Source organism: Primulina huaijiensis, chromosome 3 (genome assembly GCF_012295235.1).
Source record: "Primulina huaijiensis isolate GDHJ02 chromosome 3, ASM1229523v2, whole genome shotgun sequence".
Classification (NCBI taxonomy): domain Eukaryota; kingdom Viridiplantae; phylum Streptophyta; class Magnoliopsida; order Lamiales; family Gesneriaceae; genus Primulina; species Primulina huaijiensis.
The window spans coordinates 1,730,887-1,757,388 of NC_133308.1; the positions used below are offsets into that span (position 1 = coordinate 1,730,887).

A 26,502-nucleotide genomic window follows, 5' to 3' on the forward strand; every position below is an offset into this window, starting at 1 on the left:
CTTTGGGACTCATTTATAAACAATAGTCGAAGACAATTTGATCATATATGTTAACTTAAAAATTAGATAGGTCATCAAAGAGATGTTCGAATTAATGTAATAGATGAATGTTTAATCAATGATCAAGAGTTTGATTCTTTCTCTTACCAACATCTTCTCATGCTAGCGTCTCATACAAAGTTTGTCCAGTAAAATTTATCCGACTAATGTGATTTACATGATACTGCGATAGTCTGGAATGTATCTTGTCCAGTGCGGTTTACGTGACTAACATTATTTGCAGGATACTGTGTTAGTCTGAAAGGTAGCGGAGACAGATTCTCACGTCATTTAAAAATTTTAAAATTTATTAGATGTGATTTTAATTATAAGTCAATCGATTTTTAAACTTCGTTTTAAATCCTAATTCCTTTTTATCTACATGTCAAACACAGATTATTGGAAAATAAAAAAATAATCTCGAAAAAATTGTAATCCTAACATTGTGATAAAACATTAAAAAAATTTAAAATATATTTTATTATTTAACTCTAATCAATCATTATCTAAAAAACAAAATTATATAATTTTTTTAAAAAAATAGTTAGACCAAATTTATTTTCCTAAATATCCATCTATATATATAATTTAGAATGACGTGGTTGGATTATGAAGATCTTTTTATCATTTTATATATAATTTAGAACGACGTGGTTGTGTGTGTGTGTGTGTGTGTGTGTAACAAAATCTGCTGGTAATACACGAGCGTATACGCATGAATGCCAATTTGGAAAGTGGAGTAGAGATTCTACAAGCACATTTTCTACTTTCATACAGAACACAACATTACCAACCGAGGAAGATTCGATGTTTTGAAGACATAAAACATCACACAGATGGGAAATGTTTGTTAAGATGGAAAGGAAGTGAATAGAATTCCTCACTTCTTGGATCGGACTTGAATGTACGGAATTTATCCCACCAATGCTTGCCCCTATCTTTCCTTATCTGCCCATCCTTCTTGTGTAATGTATTGTCCAAGAAATATGCAAGAATACCAGCCACAAAAGGTTTCGATGAAAAGGGTACGTTCACTATGTCATTGAACTGGACACAATTAGAACAAGAAAAAAGAGTTAAAAACAGGGTGGAAAAAGTTGTTTTTCTAAGCCAAATTGATTGTGAGAAATTCAGGAGCTCAGTGCTTGTGCATACCCATCGACCCGATGTGTGAACAGGACCATATGTGTTGATGGCAGTGTACTCCTTGAAGTACTGGGGCACAGACAAGCCCAGGTAAATAGAGAGGCCTAGTATGAATTTGGTCCGGAAACTGTTGAGGTTACAGAACTGGAGAAAACTTAAACCAGCGGAACCTGTAACAAGAATTATGACTTTGCATTTACTGTACAAATCTGGGTAAGGTTTCATCTCAGAGCACACTGTAGGATATTATATGCATACCAGCATAGGCAAAAAAAAGGCAGTACAAAGCAGCCACAATAGGTGTCGGTATTGAAGCAAAGACTGCTCCAAATTTTCCTGCAAGAGGATAAATTATGGCTCGTCTAGAGATGGGATAGATTTAGAAGAAAGCACACATAAATTTCAGATTTCTAAAAAGGAAAAGCTCGAAGAACTTTACCAAGAACAGAAAAGAAAAGCATGAATACAGCAGATATCTGCACTACTCTTCGACTGCCAACACATGTCATCGCTAACAGGCCAGCATTCTCACTGCACAGGTAGAGAATAAAAGTTGTATCACAAGTCGAGTCTGAAACTCATTAACTCAAAAATCAGGCAGAGATCAACTGCAAGTGTCTTACATGGACACAGATGACCCATTTGCAGTTCCAAACACACCAGATAACAAGATTGCAATGCCCTGCAATCGACATGACAAACCCTGATTTTATTTAACATTAAAGTACATATTTATCCACATAGCATACAGTAAAGATCTTTTATTGATCGTGACAATCCTGAAAGTAATCAGTTAAAATGTATAGCAGATCTCATTCAAAAGTTCTCACAATCAAAACAACTGAGACTGTTTGGATGTCAGATGTGATTACTTATCTTACTCGCATTATGAACATCTTGACAGGTAAATTTGGGGGATATTTTACATTTTAATATTTTGCTTATATTCACGGTAAGCTCTGTTACACAACATTTCAAATGTTGTGACAAGAAAAGACTGATAATGGTGTTTCTGTCGAGAAACTAGAATGCTGTGTTTTACCTGCCACCCTACACCACGGCTGAGAATAGATGGGGGTAAAGGGGTTGCACTTGCATATCTGGACACAGCAATAAATCCACCAGTGGACTGCATTTACCATTTGAAAACAGTGAAGAATATTGAGCTTTACAGTCAAGCAAATTCAAAGCAGTAACAAATGCAACTTTGCCATTGCATTTTCAGGAGATACCATGGGAGCGAAAAATAGCACGCCTTCCATCTAAAAAGGAAAGACTATAGCACCGAAAGCAAAGTGAAGCCATCCAATCTCTTTACAATCCGAACGAAAGAAATAGATATGGACGTCAAATAGTTAGCAGATAAAGGAGAAGAAATCAAACCTCTACAAGAGCAACAAATGCTGTCATCATCATGGCAAATGCTTCACCAGCATCAAATGAAGGTGCTCCCCATTGGAAGGGATATGGAACTCTTATCCTGCATACACAAGCCCATCATGGTCATCACATTTCATTGCCGCCAATCCATCATTTGTTGGCAGTAACACTTGATTACTTTTCAAAATTGCATTTTTTTATAGCAAATGAATCCAATGCCACATTAAGAATCCTAGAGCTGTTGGCCATGGCCCGATACTTGTCAAGCATGAGTTTGATGGTATAGATCTAGAGCATGGACCATCAAACTTATATCAATCTGAAATTCAAAGATTATTTATAAACTGTTTTATTATATAACTGTAAAATCTAGTGGATCTCTTATTGACTTAAGAAACTAAGAGACGATCCACATATCTCTATTCAGGTAAAAGGATCTGCAATTCCATACAGAAATATACCGAAACAATCCAAGTGGGAAATTCATCATGGAAGGTCGGAAAAGAGTGAACAAAAAACAGTCAGCATTCCCCACATATTTCATTTAAGAAATGCATAGGAGATTATATGACAAAAGATCAAGTAATTTCAATGACAAGTCCTCTGGAAAAACAACTGCATGACGTAAACTGGTATTGACCCTCATTCATCCTCCCCACACCATGAGTGCATCGACCGTTGGAATAGCATAAACTGGTTGGCTGAATTTTATCATTTATATCAAGAGACAAATAATTATTTAGATAGTTATATATTTAGGAGAGAACTCTTCGGCCTGCAAGGCATGATTTGATTGACCGAAGTGGCAATTAAGTAATGTAGAATGTCTAATCGGTCTACATCATTCTGCACTTGTATTGACAGATAACATCATTTTATTTGTTGGTAAAATAGTTATAACTTATAAGACATCAATTTTTTATTAAATTTGGAAGTTTATGACATAAATTCCAAAACAAGCATAAAATATTCAACTTTTTATGTAGGTGACATTATTTAATTTAAAGGAAAATCAGTTTAAGAACACATACTTTTTTCTTTTCATTTTTTTTTAGCATGAAAACATATTACATTGACAAGTCAAGAGGTCATTGTTTACAGTACATATTTCACAACTAAAGTGGGGCACATGGACAACAGAAATTGTAACCATCATCAAGGAGGTCTCGACATACCATGGAGCAGCGCTAATTAGTCCAGCACGGTCCGTTCTACAGCTGGTTTGGGTCTTCATGGGCTTTCCATTGTAGGCACCCCCCACAGTTAATATATGTGCATAAATCCACACAATTGTCACTGAAAATAAAACTGCAAAGCGGTCCACAATATTCTTTCCTCGGTGCAGGAAATGGACCAAATACTGGAATAACAAAGAAAAGTTTTCATAGCAAATTACACCAAACATACTGTAACAGAAAGTAAAACTAATTTTGTGCTGATAGTTTTAGCCATAAGATTGGAGACCTAAACAGTGAACTTTATCAACGTAGTCGTAAGTGGAATTGGACTAGTCATATTAGGAAAATAAACATCAACAAAAGTTGCAATTTGAAGTGTTACCTGAGAAAAGAGAACCAAAATTATGAGCTGTGGCAACCCTATCTCGACACAGTTGGCAACCTAAACCACCAATTAAGTACATCAAATCCCCAACTGTTAATGACAAAAGTAATGAAACACACATAACATACACAAACACAAACACGCACACGCACAAAAGAGCAGTGAGGTGGTGTTTTTTCTTTTTTTTTTTTGGGGGGGGGGGGGGGGGGGGGGNAGCTCAGCAAGGGAACCATCCTGTTTCCAAACAAGAATACCAAAGTTTAAATTTTTTAGGGGAGAATAATACATAAATATTTGCTCACGGGTAATAATGATATCACCTCGATTAACTTGGCAGCATTTCGGAGCCCACGAGCCAAAGTGTCCATGCCAGCAATGTGAGCAATGAACAAGTCTTCAACATCTGTGCTTTCTCTTCGCCTGTTAACGTTTTGAAAAATATTATCAATCTGTGAATGGTAATGATAAAGCAATGAGAAGTCGAAGAAAACTAACAGTTTTGCATCAAAATTGAATCCTCCCGGTGCAAGTCCTCCCTGTGATGCACGAAGGCAGAAACACGTAAGTGCATATTTATTTCATTCAAGGAATTGTTTTACAGAAAGTTAAGGATTCTATGTACATTTTTAATAACAGTGAGCATAACCGATGTTGCTTCTCCTACATCCATCATAAACTGGTCTGTATCCCAACCTGCAGCGTAGAAATGTTATGCATTTGACGACTTATCGATCAGGTAAAATAGCATATAATATTTCATCGTTGCAGCAACATACCAACTTGAGGGTCGCCAGTGTTTGCATCAATATTCCCCAGCACACCGTTGATTCTTGAAGTCTCGAGCTCGTGATGACAGCTGGAAAAACAAAGAATAATATTACAAGGAAACAACGAACTAGTTGGTGCTCAGATTGAAATAAGAATACCCGAAGAGAACATGAGAAACCTGTGACCAGACAGAGTTGCATGGTTGCACTCGATGTTAAGTTTAAATTCGTCTGCATAAGGGACAGAGGTAAAAACATGGTTATTTCTTATCGAAAAGTGCCAAATTGAATAAATTCAACCAAATAAGAACAGGAGAAGAATATAACATCTCAGTCAAGAAATGAATGTCAATTCGACACACCCATCAGTTCGCCTTGTCGATAAATCTATACGACTAAATCACGTTACCTATCAATCCATATTTTCGAAGGAAATTAGCAGCTGTTGCTGCGTCCCAGTCATACCTGGAATTATCAAGGTATGTCACGTAAGCTGAACATTTATTACAACAGTAGAAATTCTTAAGTGTGTGATAGTTAACAAAACATACTGATGCTTTGTAGGCTCTTGGGGTTTTGGTTCAATAAGAAGTGTACCTAACCCAAGCATCCGTATTAGATACACAGGAACACATAGGTGACATAGATAAAGAGTTTAATGAAAAAAAACATGCATAAATTTTTGCATAGTGTAAACAAGATCAAAGTAGAAAATATAGGCACCATTAAATCCAATTTTTTTCTTATACTCCACAGCTGCTTCGAAAAACCTTGCCTGCAAAAGGATAAAATAAAAATTATAAAAACATTGGAGAGAAAAAAATCAGAAACACAGCTGGGATTGGTATCACTAATATCAATTAAAACTTACTAACTTTAAGTCACTAACTAAATTACAAGCAAAACATGTTACTAAAATCAATTACAACTTAACCAACTTTAAGTAAGTCACTTACAAAATTTTAACATCTAAGCAACGATGTAAAAACAGAAAAGAAAAACATGAAATAAAATAATATTCAGACCATATGATCGAGCTCTCTTTCCATGTCTGTGTTCAAAAGAGATTGATAACCCTCACGGCCACCCCAAAATACATAGTTTTCTCCACCAAGATAATGTGTAACCTGTGATGCAAGGTAAAGTACATTGAGATTGAAGGAACCGTAGAGTGCAAGTAACATATCCAAGATTACTGACCTCCATGGCTTTCTTGACCTGTGCTGCAGAGTATGCATATACTCCTAGTTCAGAGCTGGATTGTAACAAGATTTGAACATTAGTTGAGCTCAATATCAATTCATGACTTGTCAAATTTAGCCTAAAATTACCTAGTTGCAGCTCCGTGCATGAACCGAGGATGGTGGAACAACTGGGCAGTACCCCACAACGGACGAATCTTTGTTCCCTGATGATTTACATGAAGAAAGGGGGGATCAAAAGGCAGTTTAGATAAAGATTTATCAAAGTGTACTACAGGAAAATAAATTTAAAAAACATAGTCACGATAATGTGATAAGATAGAAAGTACTAACTACTAAATCCTCTTGATAAGCACAAAAATTACCTGAAGCTCCTTGGCAAGAGCCACCACTGCATCCAAGTTAGCATTAGTTTCCTGCAAAAAGAAAAGAGGAAATGTACAGCCATTTACAAACTAATTAAAAAAACAAATAAAGTGGTCTCCAGACTCTGAGTATTACAAAAATCTATAACATGTAAATTTCCTGCACTCACAAACCTTGATAGTTTTACCAGCTGGAGATATGTCCCGATCGTGGAAGCACCATCTGTCTACGCCAAGCTTGTTTATGAACTCAAAGTTTGCTCTCACTGAATCACACATTTAAGTAATAGTTAAGCAACTCAGTTTCACATATTATCACAATTCCAAAAATTTCACTGCAAAATACTAACTTCTTCTCTTAGCCATCGCCAAAGAATCGGTGCCATCTTCCCATGGCCATATCTTTGTTGGTGCTCCAAACGGATCACCCCCAGTTCCACGGAAAGTATGCCAAAAGGCAACACTGAATCTCATCCAGTCCTACAGAAAATTTACGTTTTATGGGTGCCCATTAATATATTTCCTCCAAAGGTGCTTAAATATAAAAGATAAATGGAATGAAACTCTCACCTTCATCTTTTTCCCAAGAATTTCCTCCTCCGCATTATACCATTTATATGCGAGATGATTCTTGCTGGAAGGACCCTACATCAGCAAAAGGTTTCAAGGCATAACAACATTAAACAAAAGTTAGCATACAAAATATATAGCAATTTTAAACAACCATACTAGCGAATTTAATCATTATAAACTTCATCAACAATCTATAAGAAGTAAAATAAAGAAGAAAAACATGAAATATGCACATCTGAATTCAATACCTCATATTTAATCTTCGGAATACCTGGGAAGAACTCCCCTTCCCAGTCACCAGAACCATTGGCACAATCACTCTCAACATCTGCAGGACACGTTGGCGGTGCAGCGGCAGTCTGCGTTCAATTCAATTCAGTCTAGAATCAAACCACAACAGAAAAATTCTTGCATACACATGACATAAGAGTAAATAACATTCATAACCCAAAAGATGGAATCTTTACCACTATATTAGCGACCCCGTTAAGAAAAAGAACCAATAACAAGAAGACTGCACTCTTCATTCGTATCGTCGTGAGCAGAAAAAGGTCTCTGCAAACAGAATTTAGAGAGAGCTGATTGATAATCCAACTCGAATAGTTCTTATTCTTAATTTTAAGAAACAAGAGTAACAAACTTTCACAACATATATTAGTTCTTCTTTTGTCAAAATTTTATCTTCGTCAAAGGGACAACCTCAAATTAAATTTCAAAACCAACATCAAAAGCCACCTTTCTTTTATTCAATTAAATCAATCACAGGTCAAATAATTTTCTGAGGGAAAAAAGGAATACACCAAGTTATAAAAAAAATTCCAACAAACATCAAAGTTCTCCCAACCCAGTAAACTACGTATCACCTAAAACCCAAAAAAGAACAAGAGACAACAAACCCAATAACACACAAAGAAAGACGATTCTTCCAGCCAGAACTTGGGCAGAAAACAAACTTGTCAGAGAAACCGTTTCAATGAAAGAGATGCATGTTTTATAGGGGCTGATAAAGTTGCAAGTAGTCTAGTAAAACTAAAATTCTATTTTCTTTTTTTTTTTTTGAAGGAAAAATTCTATTTTCTTAGATTACAATTTAAACTTATTTGGGAACCGATATTTCATGGGATTTGACGAGATTTTCGGTTTCGTATCGCAGCTTAGCCCACAGGGCTTCTCGCACCCCACACGCCGATGAAATAAAAGCGTGGATAATCTTGAACTGATATGGCGACTATCTCGATGCCGAATCGGATATCCCCAATTAGCACGTCATTTAATGCAAAATTCTATCTATATTTCAGAAGATTTGTTGAGATTTAATTTAATCAAAACAAATTCATGAAATTTAAGAGGAGTTGATTACTTGATTGGATAATAAAGTTACGTTCTTTGGGACTCATTTATAAACAATAGTCGAAGACAATTTGATCATATATGTTAACTTAAAAATTAGATAGGTCATCAAAGAGATGTTCGAATTAATGTAATAGATGAATGTTTAATCAATGATCAAGAGTTTGATTCTTTCTCTTACCAACATCTTCTCATGCTAGCGTCTCATACAAAGTTTGTCCAGTAAAATTTATCCGACTAATGTGATTTACATGATACTGCGATAGTCTGGAATGTATCTTGTCCAGTGCGGTTTACGTGACTAACATTATTTGCAGGATACTGTGTTAGTCTGAAAGGTAGCGGAGACAGATTCTCACGTCATTTAAAAATTTTAAAATTTATTAGATGTGATTTTAATTATAAGTCAATCGATTTTTAAACTTCGTTTTAAATCCTAATTCCTTTTTATCTACATGTCAAACACAGATTATTGGAAAATAAAAAAATAATCTCGAAAAAATTGTAATCCTAACATTGTGATAAAACATTAAAAAAATTTAAAATATATTTTATTATTTAACTCTAATCAATCATTATCTAAAAAACAAAATTATATAATTTTTTTAAAAAAATAGTTAGACCAAATTTATTTTCCTAAATATCCATCTATATATATAATTTAGAATGACGTGGTTGGATTATGAAGATCTTTTTATCATTTTATATATAATTTAGAACGACGTGGTTGTGTGTGTGTGTGTGTGTGTGTGTAACAAAATCTGCTGGTAATACACGAGCGTATACGCATGAATGCCAATTTGGAAAGTGGAGTAGAGATTCTACAAGCACATTTTCTACTTTCATACAGAACACAACATTACCAACCGAGGAAGATTCGATGTTTTGAAGACATAAAACATCACACAGATGGGAAATGTTTGTTAAGATGGAAAGGAAGTGAATAGAATTCCTCACTTCTTGGATCGGACTTGAATGTACGGAATTTATCCCACCAATGCTTGCCCCTATCTTTCCTTATCTGCCCATCCTTCTTGTGTAATGTATTGTCCAAGAAATATGCAAGAATACCAGCCACAAAAGGTTTCGATGAAAAGGGTACGTTCACTATGTCATTGAACTGGACACAATTAGAACAAGAAAAAAGAGTTAAAAACAGGGTGGAAAAAGTTGTTTTTCTAAGCCAAATTGATTGTGAGAAATTCAGGAGCTCAGTGCTTGTGCATACCCATCGACCCGATGTGTGAACAGGACCATATGTGTTGATGGCAGTGTACTCCTTGAAGTACTGGGGCACAGACAAGCCCAGGTAAATAGAGAGGCCTAGTATGAATTTGGTCCGGAAACTGTTGAGGTTACAGAACTGGAGAAAACTTAAACCAGCGGAACCTGTAACAAGAATTATGACTTTGCATTTACTGTACAAATCTGGGTAAGGTTTCATCTCAGAGCACACTGTAGGATATTATATGCATACCAGCATAGGCAAAAAAAAGGCAGTACAAAGCAGCCACAATAGGTGTCGGTATTGAAGCAAAGACTGCTCCAAATTTTCCTGCAAGAGGATAAATTATGGCTCGTCTAGAGATGGGATAGATTTAGAAGAAAGCACACATAAATTTCAGATTTCTAAAAAGGAAAAGCTCGAAGAACTTTACCAAGAACAGAAAAGAAAAGCATGAATACAGCAGATATCTGCACTACTCTTCGACTGCCAACACATGTCATCGCTAACAGGCCAGCATTCTCACTGCACAGGTAGAGAATAAAAGTTGTATCACAAGTCGAGTCTGAAACTCATTAACTCAAAAATCAGGCAGAGATCAACTGCAAGTGTCTTACATGGACACAGATGACCCATTTGCAGTTCCAAACACACCAGATAACAAGATTGCAATGCCCTGCAATCGACATGACAAACCCTGATTTTATTTAACATTAAAGTACATATTTATCCACATAGCATACAGTAAAGATCTTTTATTGATCGTGACAATCCTGAAAGTAATCAGTTAAAATGTATAGCAGATCTCATTCAAAAGTTCTCACAATCAAAACAACTGAGACTGTTTGGATGTCAGATGTGATTACTTATCTTACTCGCATTATGAACATCTTGACAGGTAAATTTGGGGGATATTTTACATTTTAATATTTTGCTTATATTCACGGTAAGCTCTGTTACACAACATTTCAAATGTTGTGACAAGAAAAGACTGATAATGGTGTTTCTGTCGAGAAACTAGAATGCTGTGTTTTACCTGCCACCCTACACCACGGCTGAGAATAGATGGGGGTAAAGGGGTTGCACTTGCATATCTGGACACAGCAATAAATCCACCAGTGGACTGCATTTACCATTTGAAAACAGTGAAGAATATTGAGCTTTACAGTCAAGCAAATTCAAAGCAGTAACAAATGCAACTTTGCCATTGCATTTTCAGGAGATACCATGGGAGCGAAAAATAGCACGCCTTCCATCTAAAAAGGAAAGACTATAGCACCGAAAGCAAAGTGAAGCCATCCAATCTCTTTACAATCCGAACGAAAGAAATAGATATGGACGTCAAATAGTTAGCAGATAAAGGAGAAGAAATCAAACCTCTACAAGAGCAACAAATGCTGTCATCATCATGGCAAATGCTTCACCAGCATCAAATGAAGGTGCTCCCCATTGGAAGGGATATGGAACTCTTATCCTGCATACACAAGCCCATCATGGTCATCACATTTCATTGCCGCCAATCCATCATTTGTTGGCAGTAACACTTGATTACTTTTCAAAATTGCATTTTTTTATAGCAAATGAATCCAATGCCACATTAAGAATCCTAGAGCTGTTGGCCATGGCCCGATACTTGTCAAGCATGAGTTTGATGGTATAGATCTAGAGCATGGACCATCAAACTTATATCAATCTGAAATTCAAAGATTATTTATAAACTGTTTTATTATATAACTGTAAAATCTAGTGGATCTCTTATTGACTTAAGAAACTAAGAGACGATCCACATATCTCTATTCAGGTAAAAGGATCTGCAATTCCATACAGAAATATACCGAAACAATCCAAGTGGGAAATTCATCATGGAAGGTCGGAAAAGAGTGAACAAAAAACAGTCAGCATTCCCCACATATTTCATTTAAGAAATGCATAGGAGATTATATGACAAAAGATCAAGTAATTTCAATGACAAGTCCTCTGGAAAAACAACTGCATGACGTAAACTGGTATTGACCCTCATTCATCCTCCCCACACCATGAGTGCATCGACCGTTGGAATAGCATAAACTGGTTGGCTGAATTTTATCATTTATATCAAGAGACAAATAATTATTTAGATAGTTATATATTTAGGAGAGAACTCTTCGGCCTGCAAGGCATGATTTGATTGACCGAAGTGGCAATTAAGTAATGTAGAATGTCTAATCGGTCTACATCATTCTGCACTTGTATTGACAGATAACATCATTTTATTTGTTGGTAAAATAGTTATAACTTATAAGACATCAATTTTTTATTAAATTTGGAAGTTTATGACATAAATTCCAAAACAAGCATAAAATATTCAACTTTTTATGTAGGTGACATTATTTAATTTAAAGGAAAATCAGTTTAAGAACACATACTTTTTTCTTTTCATTTTTTTTTAGCATGAAAACATATTACATTGACAAGTCAAGAGGTCATTGTTTACAGTACATATTTCACAACTAAAGTGGGGCACATGGACAACAGAAATTGTAACCATCATCAAGGAGGTCTCGACATACCATGGAGCAGCGCTAATTAGTCCAGCACGGTCCGTTCTACAGCTGGTTTGGGTCTTCATGGGCTTTCCATTGTAGGCACCCCCCACAGTTAATATATGTGCATAAATCCACACAATTGTCACTGAAAATAAAACTGCAAAGCGGTCCACAATATTCTTTCCTCGGTGCAGGAAATGGACCAAATACTGGAATAACAAAGAAAAGTTTTCATAGCAAATTACACCAAACATACTGTAACAGAAAGTAAAACTAATTTTGTGCTGATAGTTTTAGCCATAAGATTGGAGACCTAAACAGTGAACTTTATCAACGTAGTCGTAAGTGGAATTGGACTAGTCATATTAGGAAAATAAACATCAACAAAAGTTGCAATTTGAAGTGTTACCTGAGAAAAGAGAACCAAAATTATGAGCTGTGGCAACCCTATCTCGACACAGTTGGCAACCTAAACCACCAATTAAGTACATCAAATCCCCAACTGTTAATGACAAAAGTAATGAAACACACATAACATACACAAACACAAACACGCACACGCACAAAAGAGCAGTGAGGTGGTGTTTTTTCTTTTTTTTTTTTGGGGGGGGGGGGGGGGGGGGGGNGTACTTTGCGACGGATCAGCCAGCTACAAACTATGACAGCATTTGCTTGATGGAACTAATCTAGCTTAAGACTAAGTTATGCACACAAGTAAACTAGCTTGAGTTAAAAAACGAGGATGAAATTTTGACTTGATTTTCATTTCTAAAAAAAGTTACCATGTCTTCAGGTACTAAGCTTTGAAAGAATTGCATCAGGATAGGCATATATATTATGTAACATAGCTTTAACCTGGCAATGTTACGCCAAAGACCACTGAAACCGAGAACTATTTGAACTGTGGAGGCAATAATAAAAGCACCCTGGGTAGCCCGCATTACCTTTTTAAACTTCTGCACGATAATTCAAATAAATATTAGAAATTTTTTTGTAAAAGCAAATAATGGTAGTTTGTTTAATTCTCTTAGAATTCTGTCTGTCGAGGAATATAGCAAACCTTAGCATGTTTGGGTCTAGAACTACATTAGAGAAAAAATCCTTCTCTGTTTGGCTGTAAAGTAAACTTGAATAATTTGGTTGCACAAGTATTCAGCATATCATTGCTAATCGCATTTTTGCATTTTTTTTTGTCTCATATGTCCATTTATAAGTAAAAAAGTTTTTTTTTAAAAAAAAAAAATCTAAATGGGCAAATTAAATTGAAATCCGATCGATTGCGTAAAGCCCGCAATAGCAGCAGGCATATTGTTTTTTCCACAAGGGCTCGTGATGTCTTTCTACGGGATCGCTGGTTTTTTGAATTTTGCAAGAATTCAAGTTGAGAATTCAAATAGAATCAACGAAAAAGGAACCAACGAGGCCCTATCAATTAGTATTATACAGAAGAAATCAATTTCATTTATTCCTCTTTCCAAAATTTCGACTTAGGGAACGACTCCTTTGATGGGTCTTGCAATGGCTCTCATTTGATTTGATAATAAAAATAAAATAGAAGGAATCCCCAAGTCACTTATAAATTTCAAAGTTGTATTATGACTAAAGTTTTCTCTTTTGGTGAACAAGTTTTGATAGAGGGGAAGTAGACTACTCAATAATTTCATATTTCATTTCCATATAATGTCTTTTTCGGGAGCTAGAGGAAATGCATCTCAACCCAAGATGCATCTTCCTCTCTAGGAATTCGAAAGGTACTGAATAAGACGACCTTCTTATTGTTCATTTTTTTCGTATATGTATGGAATAGAAAGATTCCAACCCCTCAAAAGAAACAGGAAGAAGAAGAGCAGCTTCTCTTTAACAAATTTTTTTATTCAAAACAATTTTGATTGATTTTGCTTTTTCCATTCCTCAACAACTCATGGATCCAAACATGGTTGATGGTATTAAAATGCCATGAGATAAAACTGTCTGATGCTTGTAAAGTTTATAAAAGAAAGAAGGCAAGCACCGCAGCACAAGGGTCAATTTGCCCCACAACATTTAGAAGGTACAAAACAAATAAAATGATTGTACAAACCGATATAGGATCCGGGTCGCTCCATCTACCAGACAAGATTATGGATATTGTAGGTGCAACAAAGGTATATGAACCTCCAATTACAGCAGGTAATCTGGTACCAAAAGATGTTTGTAACAGAGTATTTAACCCAGCAACAAACAACAAAGTCTGGATAACCTTGGCTTTCTCTTCCTGAAGAAATGCTAGTATGCATAAGCAAATAATATGCAGACAAAATCAAGTAGAAAGAAATTTCAAATGATGAAAATCATATAACCACTCTGATGACATACATTTCCTCCCCCCATTTGCGGAACCAGCGCAGTGGGTATGATGACTGTTGTGCCAAGCATAACTATATAATGTTGAAATCCAAGAAGGATGGCCTCAGCTGCAAAACGGAAACCTCACTCTGTCAAAAATTCCTGTTCAAAAGCATTTATAGAAGCATTTGGAGCAAAATTGAAGACATTAGATAACTGATTTAGCATCCTAAAGGTCATAAATCCACATAAAACGGCCAGGATATTATTGACCAATGCTTCTTGTTGGCACTTATTATAACCAGGAATTGAAATATACTGAAAAGCATACTAAACCACTGTTGAACCATGAGAAACATCCAGCATAAAAACATATTGATTCTGGTAAGTGCAAGCACCAGTTTTAAAAAGTGATTATAGTTCAAGCATATAATCCTCAACTCTAAAGCAAATGGAAGGAACGTTTGAACTGCTAAAAGGTGAAGTTTAAAAGAAAGCCTCCTATCATTCGGAAGGGCAGGAAAAGGAAACACCCACGACTTTAAAAATCTACCTCGGAGAGAGCAAGAAAAAGGCCGATACTTAGATTTCACGAGAATCGGAACGAATAAGTTGCTACTAGTTGACCAGGCAATAGAAAATGCTTACAACATGAACGAATAATATATATTGCGAATTCCAGGCTCCACCAACATATTGACTAATACTTTCTGCCGAAACCTATAGAATATTTGGCACAAGTGTATACTACCCTAATAAAGATGGTAAAAGAGATGGAACGCTGAAACAAATTATTACTCCAGCCGAAAGGCCAAAAGGGGGAAAAAGACCAGCATATCTGAATGATTCCACAATCACTTTGTACTACTTCAGAATAATAAATTACGAAAGAATATACTAAAAACAGTAAAGAAAGAGTAGCAAATTCAATGGAGACTGACGCCATGGAGGAGGGCTGGTAATGCAATAAGAAACATTCGGAAGCTGATCTTTTGGCGGGTGTGGCGCCGGCTCATCCGCTTTTGGTGCTGCTCCACCTGCCATTTCTTGCCCTCTTTCTCTCCTCTACAGAATAACACTATCCACGCGTCTCAAGATAAATCTAGCGCAGGAAAATGCAAACAGCCCACAATCCGCAACACCCATGTCAAAATTCTTCGAAAATAATGCATCAATGAAAGAAAATGCAAAAAATACGAGAACCCCAGAAGAAGAAGCTCAAACAAGCATTCTAGATAACAACTGCACAACAACTCACATGTAATGTTACCCACCACAACAAGGCAAGCTCGCAACTCCTACGCTTTCCTAGTACGTACCAAAACACGCAAAAGAACTCAAATTTTTTTCAATGCAACAGAACCCAATACGTGTAGCAAGATCGTGAGGGAGAGCAATTTAATATTATTTTTTGAAGTGTGTGACACTTATCAGTACGAGTAACTTGTCGGCAAGAGATTGTTCCACAAGAACACATTATTTGCCACTTTAGTCAATCAATAAAGTAACTTGCTGGGTGCTACTTCTACAAGACATGCATACGTGACCTAATGTCATTTGCCAAAATTGCGAGATTTCTGCCATTAACTTTGAAAGAGTGAAGTGAATTCACATGCTTATCCCTGACCCACACATTGGAGAATAGTGTGTAATTTAAATTTCACAAAAATTCTTCTGAAACGATCTCACGCTCTATTTTGTGGATCGAATATCTTATTTGAGTCATCCATGAAAAAGTATTACTTTTTATGCTAAGAGTATTACTTTTTATTGTGAATATCGATAGTGTTTACCCGTCTCACAGATAAAGATTCGTGAGACGGTCTCACAAGATACCTACTCATTTAATTTAATTCAATTTCAAGAAGATTTCATGTAAATTAAAAGTTGAAGTTATTTATTTCATCTTTATATTTATTATGCAGTGGAGCTCAGATATCTCTGCAACGATAGGATATTGTTAACTTCAAAACTAAAATTACGAGATATTTGTTTTTGAATTTTATCAAAAAAAAACATTATATCAATGATTTTTTTGAATTCCCAAAAATCATGTTGAAGGACCACCATTATTGTCAAGATTACGTCTCCCTCAAGCCCATCTGGCCTCCTCTCAACTCTCAAGCTCATATGTCTATCCTCTCCACTTGGAGTCCTCTCTACTGTGTTACATGAAATATTTGAAATACTGTCTACTTCGAGAGTTCATCGTGATTTACTGAAAGCTCTCATCTCTTTCGTGTAAATATCCAAAAATTTCATTTATATGGCTCGATCTAAATTATAACTATAATATTACTTATTATACATTGAAATTAAGATATCTCTGATATAATATTATACCATTTAGGTATAAATCATTGTAAATTTATCAAGATTAATATAGAGAAGAAGGACACGCCTAAGAATGTAAATGAACCAAACGGTTTGCGAGCTATTCGAAGCTCGGCTCGATAAAAAGCTCGTTTGAGTTTGTTTGTTAATCATATCAAACCAAGCCCAAGCTCGATTTTGAGCTCGAAAATTTAATCAAATCAAGCTCAAGCCTAAGGATATTCGGCTCGTGAGCTCGCAAACATGTTCGATAATAGGCTCGCGAGCTCAAGCTCAAGCTCGGCTCGTTTAGGTGGCTCACAAACATGATTTTGGAATGTTCAATAATATACTTATTTATGTTTTTTTTTGCTCTTATTTGTGTCGTTTTGGTTATTTATGAATGAATATAATTTAGATTTTTACGTCTGATTTAAAATTAGTTTATAGATATATTTAATTTTTAACAAGCTCGATTCAAACTCAAACTCGAGCTCAATTCTATGCTTATCGAGCTCGAAAACGAGACGAGCTCAAGCCAGGCTTGTTAAACATGTTAAACGAGCTATTAATGAATCAAGCTCGAGCCTGGCTTGATTAACATGCTAAACGAGCTTTTAACGAGCCGAGCTCGAGCCTGGCTTGATTAACATGCTAATCGAGCTTTTAACGAGCCGAGCTCGAGCTTTTAACGAGCTCAGTAATTTCAATACAAACCAAGCTCGAGCCTGATAATAGAAGCTCGAATCGAGCTCGAGCTCAAACAAACCAAACTCAAGCCTGATACTGTTTGGTTTGGATCGTTTACCTCCCTAGACACGCCATAGGTCGATAAAGTGACACTTGTGGGTCATGGCCGGCCCCTCAATTAATCGGCAAAAACTTGTGTGAGACAGTCTCACGAGTCGTATTTTGTGAGACGGATCTCTTATTTGGGTTATCCATGAAAAATATTATTTTTTATGCTAAGAGTATTACTTTTTATCGTGAATATCGGTAAAGTTGACCCGTCTCACATATAAAGATTCGTGAGACCGTCTCACAAAAGACCTACTCCAATTAATCTCGCACTTTCCACTTTCAAATCATTTTCTTTCCTTCACTCTCCTTTTTTTTTTCCAATTAATTTTCTTGGACACCTCACCAACTCAACAAATTTATATAGTTACTAATTACTAAATTATTAAGTATGAATTTCATACATTTTATAAAACTATAGGCTAATTTTTTACCTCATTCAATATGTTAGTCCTGCTCAATTCTAAACCGAGGAGCCCTCCAATTCCCAAAAATCAAATTAATCAATTTTATTGTTGAATATCGGGAATTTTTTTTTAAAAAAAATTAAATTAATCAACTCGAGATAAAATTGAAACGATTAAATAAAAATGTACATAAAAGAATATTTCTTCTCTGAATTCAAATTTATTTTAATATATAGTCAAAATTACATTAAACTAATAGACATTTTCATATTAGACACTCAATTATATGAGTAGGTCTCTTGTGACAGTCTCACGAATCTTTATTTGTGAGACGGGTCAACCTTACCGATATTCACAATAAAAAGTAATATTCTTAGCGTAAAAAGTAATATTTTTTTCATGGATGACCCAAATAAGAGATTCGTCTCACAAAATACGACCTGTGAGACCGTCTCACACAAGTTTTTGTCCAATTATAAAATAATGAAGTGAACAATATTGACCTTTTTTGGGTTTCTTCTCAATATATATTTGTTCTTTTTTTGTAAAAAAAATACACACACTCTCTCTCTAAATTATTTTTCATCATTTTTAATTTATAATGATAATCATTATTTTAAACTCACTAATTTTTCAAAATTTCTAAAAAATGTCGTATTATTGTATTTATTTCTAACTAAAAATAATATTTTTAATAATATATTACCCTATATTTTTTTCGCGTAATTTGATATCTAAGAATAATAATTTTAATTTTTCCAAATAAAAAGGAATATATAATTTGTGTAAAACATTTTTTTCCCCAAAACTCGCCAAGATTGAACCCAAGGAAACACAATCTTGATATTCTTGCCAGATAGTTACGTCTATAACCCTCCAAATATTGGTAACCTATTTTGAATTTCTGTCTGATAATTATACAGAAAAAGAAGCATGTCACCGTATTTTATTCCCTCGCTTTCTAACTTTTGTCACTTCTTTTCATCTCTGCCTGACTAAATCCGACCTTTTAGACTTTAGTCTTCCTTTTTACATGATTTCAAGAACATGTTTCTTTGAAGGGTTCTATCACGTGTTAGATTTACCCGACAGTTAAAGGAATTCTGTTTAACATAAACGGTAAAAAATTTTTTGTATCAGATTTAAATATTGTTTCATAGGTTGTAATACCTGATGACAAAACGCAGCGGAATAAATGACACACAAATAAATAACTTCAACCAAAATAACTCAGAAATAATTGTGTACAAACATAAATACTTGCTTGATGCCTCATGAAAAAATAATCACTAGAAAACTAACTTGAGTTTACAAGCACCAACACTAGTGATTTTAACGAAAACTAATTTCCTCAACACATTGAGAAAACAAATTGCTTTCTAAAACAAATAACAAGAGTAAAACGTATTCAAGAAAGCAAAATACGGTGTCGAAAACTGGAGCAATAAAAACGTGAACTTCAGTCAACACTCACATGCTTGTTGTTGGCAGATGTCTCAACAATCACGACAACACGTAAAATTACATTATTCAAATCAACAACGTACTTTTGAATTGTTTTTTTCTCTGAAATTCTCGGTGTGCAAAAGTGCGAAGCCACGAAAAGTTTTTTTCCTCAGCTGATGTATCTTATTTATAGCTTCCTTCTCTCCTATGGTTTATCTCAAAAAAAAAATCCTAAAAAATATAAAAACAAGAGTTTTATTGAAAAATAAACTCTTTTTAAATAATGATATCATATCAAAAATTTATTATTATTATAATTATTACATATCTAGAGAGGCAAAACTCATAATTAATTATTTTACACAATCATATCAATATGGAAAAGATAATATTAGTAAATAAATTTAATCTTCAAAACCAAAAATTATTTTTCCTTTCATATTGATTTTATGAACCCTTCATATTTTTTTAATATAATATATTGAATCGATCGTACGAATTCAAAATAAAAATATATGAAGCACGTTAGATGATAATTAAACATGTTCAGTTAAAATACACCGAAATACTAAGTTGTAAATATCTCATAACGGAGGACCATGACAACTCCTTTAAAAATATCGAATCCTTTTATTCTCTCTTTGGCGAAGTTCAACAGTAAGAAAGTAGAATTCATTCTTGAATTTCTTCATCAAACGAGCTACTTTGTCCCTTCAGGAAACCTGTCAACTCCTTCAAATCTTTGAAAAAATCTCTACATTTCCCTGAAATAAAACAAACCCTATTAACAGAATTTTCATGTCCTTGAAAAGAATCAGCCCGATAGGCCTTCTACTTGTAGTGATTCTTGCCATTGTTTTCTTTATATTCGGCATGCTCCTGCTTGTAATCCGATGCATCACGAAAAGGCCCACATTTTCTTCGGTTTCCCACTCCAACAGATCATTCCCAGACTCCTCCAATTCCCGCCTCTTCCAACGGCAACTGCAGCAACTTTTCCGGTTGCATGACTCAGGCCTCGACATGTCTCTGGTCAATGTTCTGCCAGTCTTTTACTATAAAGAAATAACAGGGTTGAAAGAACCATTTGATTGTGCAGTTTGCTTGGGTGAATTCTCAAACAGCGACAAGCTCAAAATACTCCCTGATTGTAGCCATGCCTTTCATATTCATTGTATAGAAACATGGCTTATGTCAAACTCAACATGTCCTTTATGTAGAACCCCCATTACAAACATCTCATTAGAACAATGGGATTTGTCATGTATGGATGGTGAGATTAAGAACGAGTCTTGCTCGGAACAGAAGTCAAGCTTTACACTCGAAAAGGGCTGTGAAGCGATCTTTTCGGTTAGGCTTGGCAAGTTGAGAGGCTTGAACAAAGGATTAGATCTGGATGAGACGAAGCAGGAAAATGCGGGTATAATTATCAGCTGTGGCAATCTTGATGCAAGAAGATGTTATTCAATGGGTGCATTTCAGTACATTGTTGGTGACAATGGGGATAATCTAATGAAGGTGAGAGCTCGATTCGAGGCTGACCGATATTCGTGTGCTAAAGATGGAGATGGGAAGCGGATCATCAACGGTAGGAGAAGTGGTGACAGCTTATCAGTTTCCAAGATTTGGCTATGGTCCAAGAAAGGCAAATTTTCCTTGAACACCTACACTTCTGGTCAAAACGATGACAGAGGTGTTCTTGCAGAAAACAATAACAGTAAGAGTTTAGTCTGAAAGTATTTTCTTGATATGGTTTTTCACATGGAATTGCTCAAATGAAGAATGTCCAAGGATGAATCCAATTTGCATACTTTTTGCTCGTCCATTCAGTTAATGAATTTTTAACATTTCAATTTTCGAAATTAGTATTTCAACGCATTGTTAAATACTTACGTGATAATCCCAAAAACTATATTCTATTTAAATATATGCACAAATTTAATTGGTCTAACAATATTTTGTTAACTTAGGTAATTGATTTGTTGGATTCTTTATCTGAAATCCCGACTCTGGTTTACTCACTCGATTGTGCTTCAATGTAGTTTAAATTCTAAAATCTTTTAATATTTTAAATTGATCTATTCGGACTAATAACATATTATTTCAAAATTATACAAATTTTACATATAAATTTTTTTAAAAAAAATTAGACCACCCGAACTAAAGCCCGGATATATACCTATGTAGCTCCGCCCCTGCCGCCGAGGAGAAGGGTCTTTACTCTTTTTCACTTCACTCTCATCTCTACTGCTTCCCTCTCCATGCTTAACTACTTAAGCATATGAAGAATCACACTTGAACGACATCTCCTAATCGATTTGTCCATGATTTTTAGGCGATAATAGGAAAGATGGAACCCCAAGATCAGGCACATGGACGCAACGATCTTTCAAGAACATCAGATCATATATATGAAGTAGTTACAATATGTTTCATTACGCGGGCTCACACTTTTAAAACATACTTCTTGATTCAACTTACTGAAATCTTGTTTTCAATAATAAAAAATAAAAAACACGAAATCTTGTTTTTATATAACCAATCAGCAGTGTACAATAACGTTTCTTCTTGTTAATTATCTCAAATAATACCAAATTAACATTCATGTTCTGTGCAACACAATATGTCCACCCTCTATGCCATCAACCACAATGCACAAACCATTTGAAAATCATCTCAGTTTACAGTTTACATGTTAGTTTCTGCCTAAGTTACCTTCTCAGAATCTTTCTAGAGGCCGACTTTGAGATGTCGTCAACAAATATCACTTTCCTCAGTCGTTTGAAGGGTGCAACCTGTCGTGATAATACTACATCACTAATCCAAATCAGAAGAATAAATATTCAAGAGTTGATCCATATATCGAGTAATTAATTTGAATTTGATAAAAGTCATATTCTAAAGTTCAGTATTCTTGTGCATTACCTGTTGTGCTGTGTATTTCTTGACCTCTTCTTCTGCGAGTGAATTGATAAATGATGGGACAACATAGGCAATGGGAAACCTCACCAGCTTCAGCATCTGCTAACCTTCAAAGTTATTGCAATCTTCATTCAGTCTATCTAAACTACAATTGTTTCAAGTTATTGGCCTACAGAAAGAAAGAAAGAAAGAAATACTTACACAATAACAGCGGCATCTTTTATTTTAGATGTCTAAGAAGTAACTCTTCTAGCTCTGCTGGTGCAACTTTCAGCAACCAAAATAAAATTTACACTATGTGTCCACAAATTGATAGCTTAAGAAGTCCATTTTATTGATGATATATCATACAAATTCAGGTGTAGGTGATTAAGATCAAGTTACCTGAAATCCTTTACATTTAATGAGCTCTTTTATACGGTTCACCACAAAAAGTTGTCCCTCCTCATCGAAATAACCGAGATCTCCAGTGTGTAACCAACCGTGATAATCTATAGTTTCAATGGTTACCTTTTGGTTCTTGAAATAACATATGAAATCAACAAGCATATCAACTCTAGCTCATGGAAATCGCCATCGATCTTGGTTAGAATCCTTTAATGGAAACTTCACCAGCCTTGCATTACATTCAGCTCACGAATTCGAATTTCCCCTGTCTTGAAACGTGGGAGAGGCTTCTTTGTGTGTATATCGATTATTTGAGCTTCAACTCCTGCATCAAGAACTCTGGTGGAACCGGAGTGGCGAGAAGTCATGGCTTTTCGACACTCTAGTGAAATTACCTCACATGTTTCTGTCATGCCATAGCCTGCCCCAAGGCACAACAGAACAATTAGTTTGTGGCACATCAATGAGAATGTTGCATTTATCTTACGATGTTATCTCTTATATATCTGTGTAGGGTCCATATATGATATAACTAGCCCTCTCCCGCCTAAGCAACCTAATCTCAGTAAAAATAGTGCAATTTTTGAAAGGGTATATCATGCTTCACCTGATATAAAGCAGCTTGTGGGAAAACTTTAGCACACTCTTCCATCACATTCTTTCCCAAAGGTGCAGCACCCGTACCGATCTCACTAAGCACGAACATCTTCACGATCTCACTCTGTTTAACAACCGTAAGGGCACAACATACAAGGGTGTCACCTTATATGTATGTCTCTAGCAATTTCTTGATTTCATAACGTGCCATAACCACCACCGTATTACCTCTCTGCAGCTGGGCATATAGTATAGTCGACAAGTCATATATGTGAAACATAGGTAGAAAGCACAAAAACACGTTCTTTGGATCGTTAAACGTTTCTTGATCTGATGTTGTCATCAAGGCCGAGGCAATGAAGTTCCTGTGAGTTAGAACGAAACCTTTGCACGTTCCTGTCGTACCTGAGGAATACAAGATGGCTGCCGCATCGGTTTGTAAAACCGATGGCCATGTTAGTACTTCGGATGTATGATCAGATATTACATAAAACCAGATTGGGTTGTGGGTTGGGAAGGGTTGGCCTACGGGGACGGGATCGTTTAGCATAAATTAAGTAAATTATTATTAATTATTTTATACCTTAAAAGTTATTATAATTGACTCGTCAACCATTAAAAGGGTCGTACGAATCTACAATATGCTTATTTTTGTTAACTAGCAAGTAAGCACGTAGTGAATAAACGTTGTAACGAATAAATGAACATGAAACACTTATATTGAATGAAATAAAAAGAACTATTTTCTATTGAAAATTCATAATATAAAAAAACATTATCAAATTTTTTCTTATTTAATTTTCGGTTTTTGGGTCATCTCTGTGTGACTGTTTTGTCTAAGTTTCCTCATCATTTTACTGAAATCATCTATTTTTTCATTATCTTGAATTTTTATGGTTTCTCCTTTGAAACATGATGAATTTTGTTTCTTTTTCTGTGGTTTTGTCATTTCCTTAGTGTTTGTTGTCTTCTTATCTTCATGTTGTACTTGTTTTGCCCTTTCTTTTGCGTTCGTTCTTTTCTTATCTTCATTTTGTATTTCATTGATGTTTCAGTTCTTTGTTTTCTTATCAGTATTTCTCTTGAGTTGTGGTTTCTCAAATCCATCTACAATTATTGTTATTCCATTTTTAGTCAAGACAGACTTGTCTAATTTGAAAAGAGAATTGTGATCTTATTTTCTTGGTTGATCAAGTATTGTTAAATGCTCCAAATTACTTTTTTTATGCAATATAAAATTTTTAGTTATTGGCAATATGTATTGGATTATAATAATATTATTCAAATAAATATTTTAATTCACCTTAGTATGCATGTCAATTATTTTTTGATAGAGCAACCAATAAATGTCTCAGCAATCTCTTTGAACAACGTCACCCTAGTTATTTCATTTTCATCTTGAATCAGTATTGTTATCTGGTACTTGAAAAAGTAATTGTGAGAAAGTATACAAAATAATTAAATGTTTTTAAGCATGTAAAGTTAATTATAGTTGCAATACCTTGGGACGATTTCGATATTCAGCTTCACAAAGTGTTGAACAAAACTACTTCCCTCCGGTGAATAACAACGTCATCTTGTTTTTGAAAATTATTTAATGATCGAATCTTCTTGATGATGCCAATGATACATGTGCATAATTATATTATTCGATTAAAAAAATATATGTAAATATCAAAATAAATAAAATGGAAACATGCTTTGATCATTAGTGTAACTTGAATTACTTGCTAAATGGTCAAATTCTTGAAGCGAAAATTAAGTTTGCCTAAATTTGGCTTCTTGCAACTCAGTGACTAAAGTTTTTTTTTTCCGCATTATCAACTCAATATTTGAGTTTACATTTGGATAACAAGAATTTATTTCCTTAACGATTGGATTTCATATAAGTAACTTTTGTCACACTTTAAAAGCTGCTAAAATTGTTGAATAACATTTGAAAAAATCAAGCCATGTACCATAGTTTCTTGCAATATAATATTTATATTGTTAGTACATAACTGGTGGTCCGAAAATAATGCTATTATTTGTTTTAAAGAAATATAGCATTTAAAAAGTAGACACTTGTACATTTATGATAGTTAACTTTCAAATAGTTTTTGAGTTACGTCTTGTTGAAATTTGATATCTTTTTCGAATAATAAATACTTTGACTACTATATTTTTTATCATGTTGGAACATATCAATCAACATCACATCAAGATTTGTCATTATTAGTATGTCTTTATTACGGACGTGTAAAACTTTTCTTTGGCTAGTGAAGTGGGTGCATGGTCTACCGTATATGATTGAATCTGATTTAAAATTGTTAACAACCATCGTGACAAATTATATTAACTATTGGCTTTGAAGTAATTTCCATTTATTTCATTAATATTAGCTATTTCTCTCTTCAGCTACCCCAATTATTATCTTCGTTAGACTAATTATGTGATATATAATTAAATATATAATGGTTGTTTATTAATTACACGTTACAAAACTTATAATAATTGAATATGTTTTGATTTGTTTATGAATATTTGAATATAGTGAAATCTTTATAATAATCTATTTAGCAGTGAGCATATTTATATGTGTTAAATTAAAGCACTTGGTGTAATCATGAAGATGAAAAACGATTTTATCTGTTAAATTTCGTTGTTGTTAATTTTTAAAATAATAATACTATTAAATTGATTTTTTAAAGTGAGTGGTTAAATAATTTCAGAAAATAATCATGTATACAATTTTTTGGAATATTTTTTTCCTAAAATTGATTTGCAAAACTTATATGATATAATGATTATAATATATAATATAATATATATTAGTTATACAATAATACACAAGACAATATTAAAGTTAGGAAAAACCAATATACGATTAAAAAATGGAAGGACAATTCCGACAATCACACAAATTAACTCACTCTTTTAAAGAAATACCTCATTTGGGTACATGTATAAAATAATTATGTGAAACCAAGCTAACCATAAGCTGAAATTAGAAGGAAAAATGAAAATTATATTTCATTCAAATAGCATCCAAAGCTAATCTTTGGACTGACATTTTATTATTCTATTATATTTTTATTCGATGTGCCTGAATTAAATATGTTTGACTGATTTTTGAGTGTCATGCACTTCACTAATCACCAGTCATTTACTCTGCTCCGTAGAATACATATAC

At 34.5% G+C, this 26,502-nt stretch overlaps 4 protein-coding genes and 1 long non-coding RNA gene across 5 annotated transcripts; 1 reads left to right on the forward strand and 4 right to left on the reverse strand.

Annotated features, from left to right (window-relative positions):
* Positions 1-749: 749 nt before the first annotated feature.
* On the reverse strand, positions 750-4,307 carry LOC140972916 (nucleobase-ascorbate transporter 6-like). The gene is made up of 9 exons (XM_073435394.1): positions 4,126-4,307; positions 3,741-3,925; positions 2,569-2,665; positions 2,228-2,314; positions 1,809-1,867; positions 1,625-1,716; positions 1,444-1,521; positions 1,195-1,355; positions 750-1,086 (listed from the first exon to the last, which is right to left on the reverse strand). The coding sequence occupies exons 2-9, from the start codon at positions 3,797-3,799 to the stop codon at positions 868-870; spliced, it is 852 nt and encodes a 283-aa protein (XP_073291495.1). The 5' UTR covers positions 3,800-3,925; positions 4,126-4,307; the 3' UTR covers positions 750-867.
* On the reverse strand, positions 4,164-7,864 carry LOC140974636 (xylose isomerase-like). The gene is made up of 20 exons (XM_073438185.1): positions 7,735-7,864; positions 7,503-7,590; positions 7,284-7,394; positions 7,033-7,107; positions 6,813-6,942; positions 6,637-6,728; positions 6,463-6,513; positions 6,227-6,303; positions 6,096-6,150; positions 5,921-6,022; positions 5,619-5,670; positions 5,447-5,492; positions 5,305-5,360; positions 5,075-5,126; positions 4,905-4,984; positions 4,751-4,821; positions 4,624-4,664; positions 4,449-4,548; positions 4,346-4,362; positions 4,164-4,218 (listed from the first exon to the last, which is right to left on the reverse strand). Exons 1-20 carry the CDS (start codon positions 7,758-7,760, stop codon positions 4,164-4,166), a joined length of 1,377 nt encoding a protein of 458 aa, XP_073294286.1. The 5' UTR covers positions 7,761-7,864.
* A 1,304-nt stretch (positions 7,865-9,168) lies between these two features.
* LOC140972917 (nucleobase-ascorbate transporter 6-like) lies at positions 9,169-15,712 on the reverse strand. Its single transcript, XM_073435396.1, has 13 exons — positions 15,402-15,712; positions 14,491-14,588; positions 14,216-14,389; positions 12,918-13,091; positions 12,545-12,604; positions 12,160-12,344; positions 10,988-11,084; positions 10,647-10,733; positions 10,228-10,286; positions 10,044-10,135; positions 9,863-9,940; positions 9,614-9,774; positions 9,169-9,505 (listed from the first exon to the last, which is right to left on the reverse strand). The coding sequence occupies exons 1-13, from the start codon at positions 15,502-15,504 to the stop codon at positions 9,287-9,289; spliced, it is 1,587 nt and encodes a 528-aa protein (XP_073291497.1). The 5' UTR covers positions 15,505-15,712; the 3' UTR covers positions 9,169-9,286.
* Positions 15,713-20,020: 4,308 nt separating this feature from the next.
* LOC140974637 (RING-H2 finger protein ATL46-like) lies at positions 20,021-21,158 on the forward strand. The gene has a single exon (XM_073438186.1). It carries the CDS (start codon positions 20,223-20,225, stop codon positions 21,156-21,158), a length of 936 nt encoding a protein of 311 aa, XP_073294287.1. The 5' UTR covers positions 20,021-20,222.
* Positions 21,159-21,983: 825 nt separating this feature from the next.
* LOC140972051 (uncharacterized) lies at positions 21,984-23,774 on the reverse strand. The gene is made up of 3 exons (XR_012174428.1): positions 23,341-23,774; positions 22,350-23,154; positions 21,984-22,219 (listed from the first exon to the last, which is right to left on the reverse strand). It is a non-coding gene; the product is annotated as an uncharacterized lncRNA (long non-coding RNA).
* Between the last annotated feature and the right edge of the window lie 2,728 nt (positions 23,775-26,502).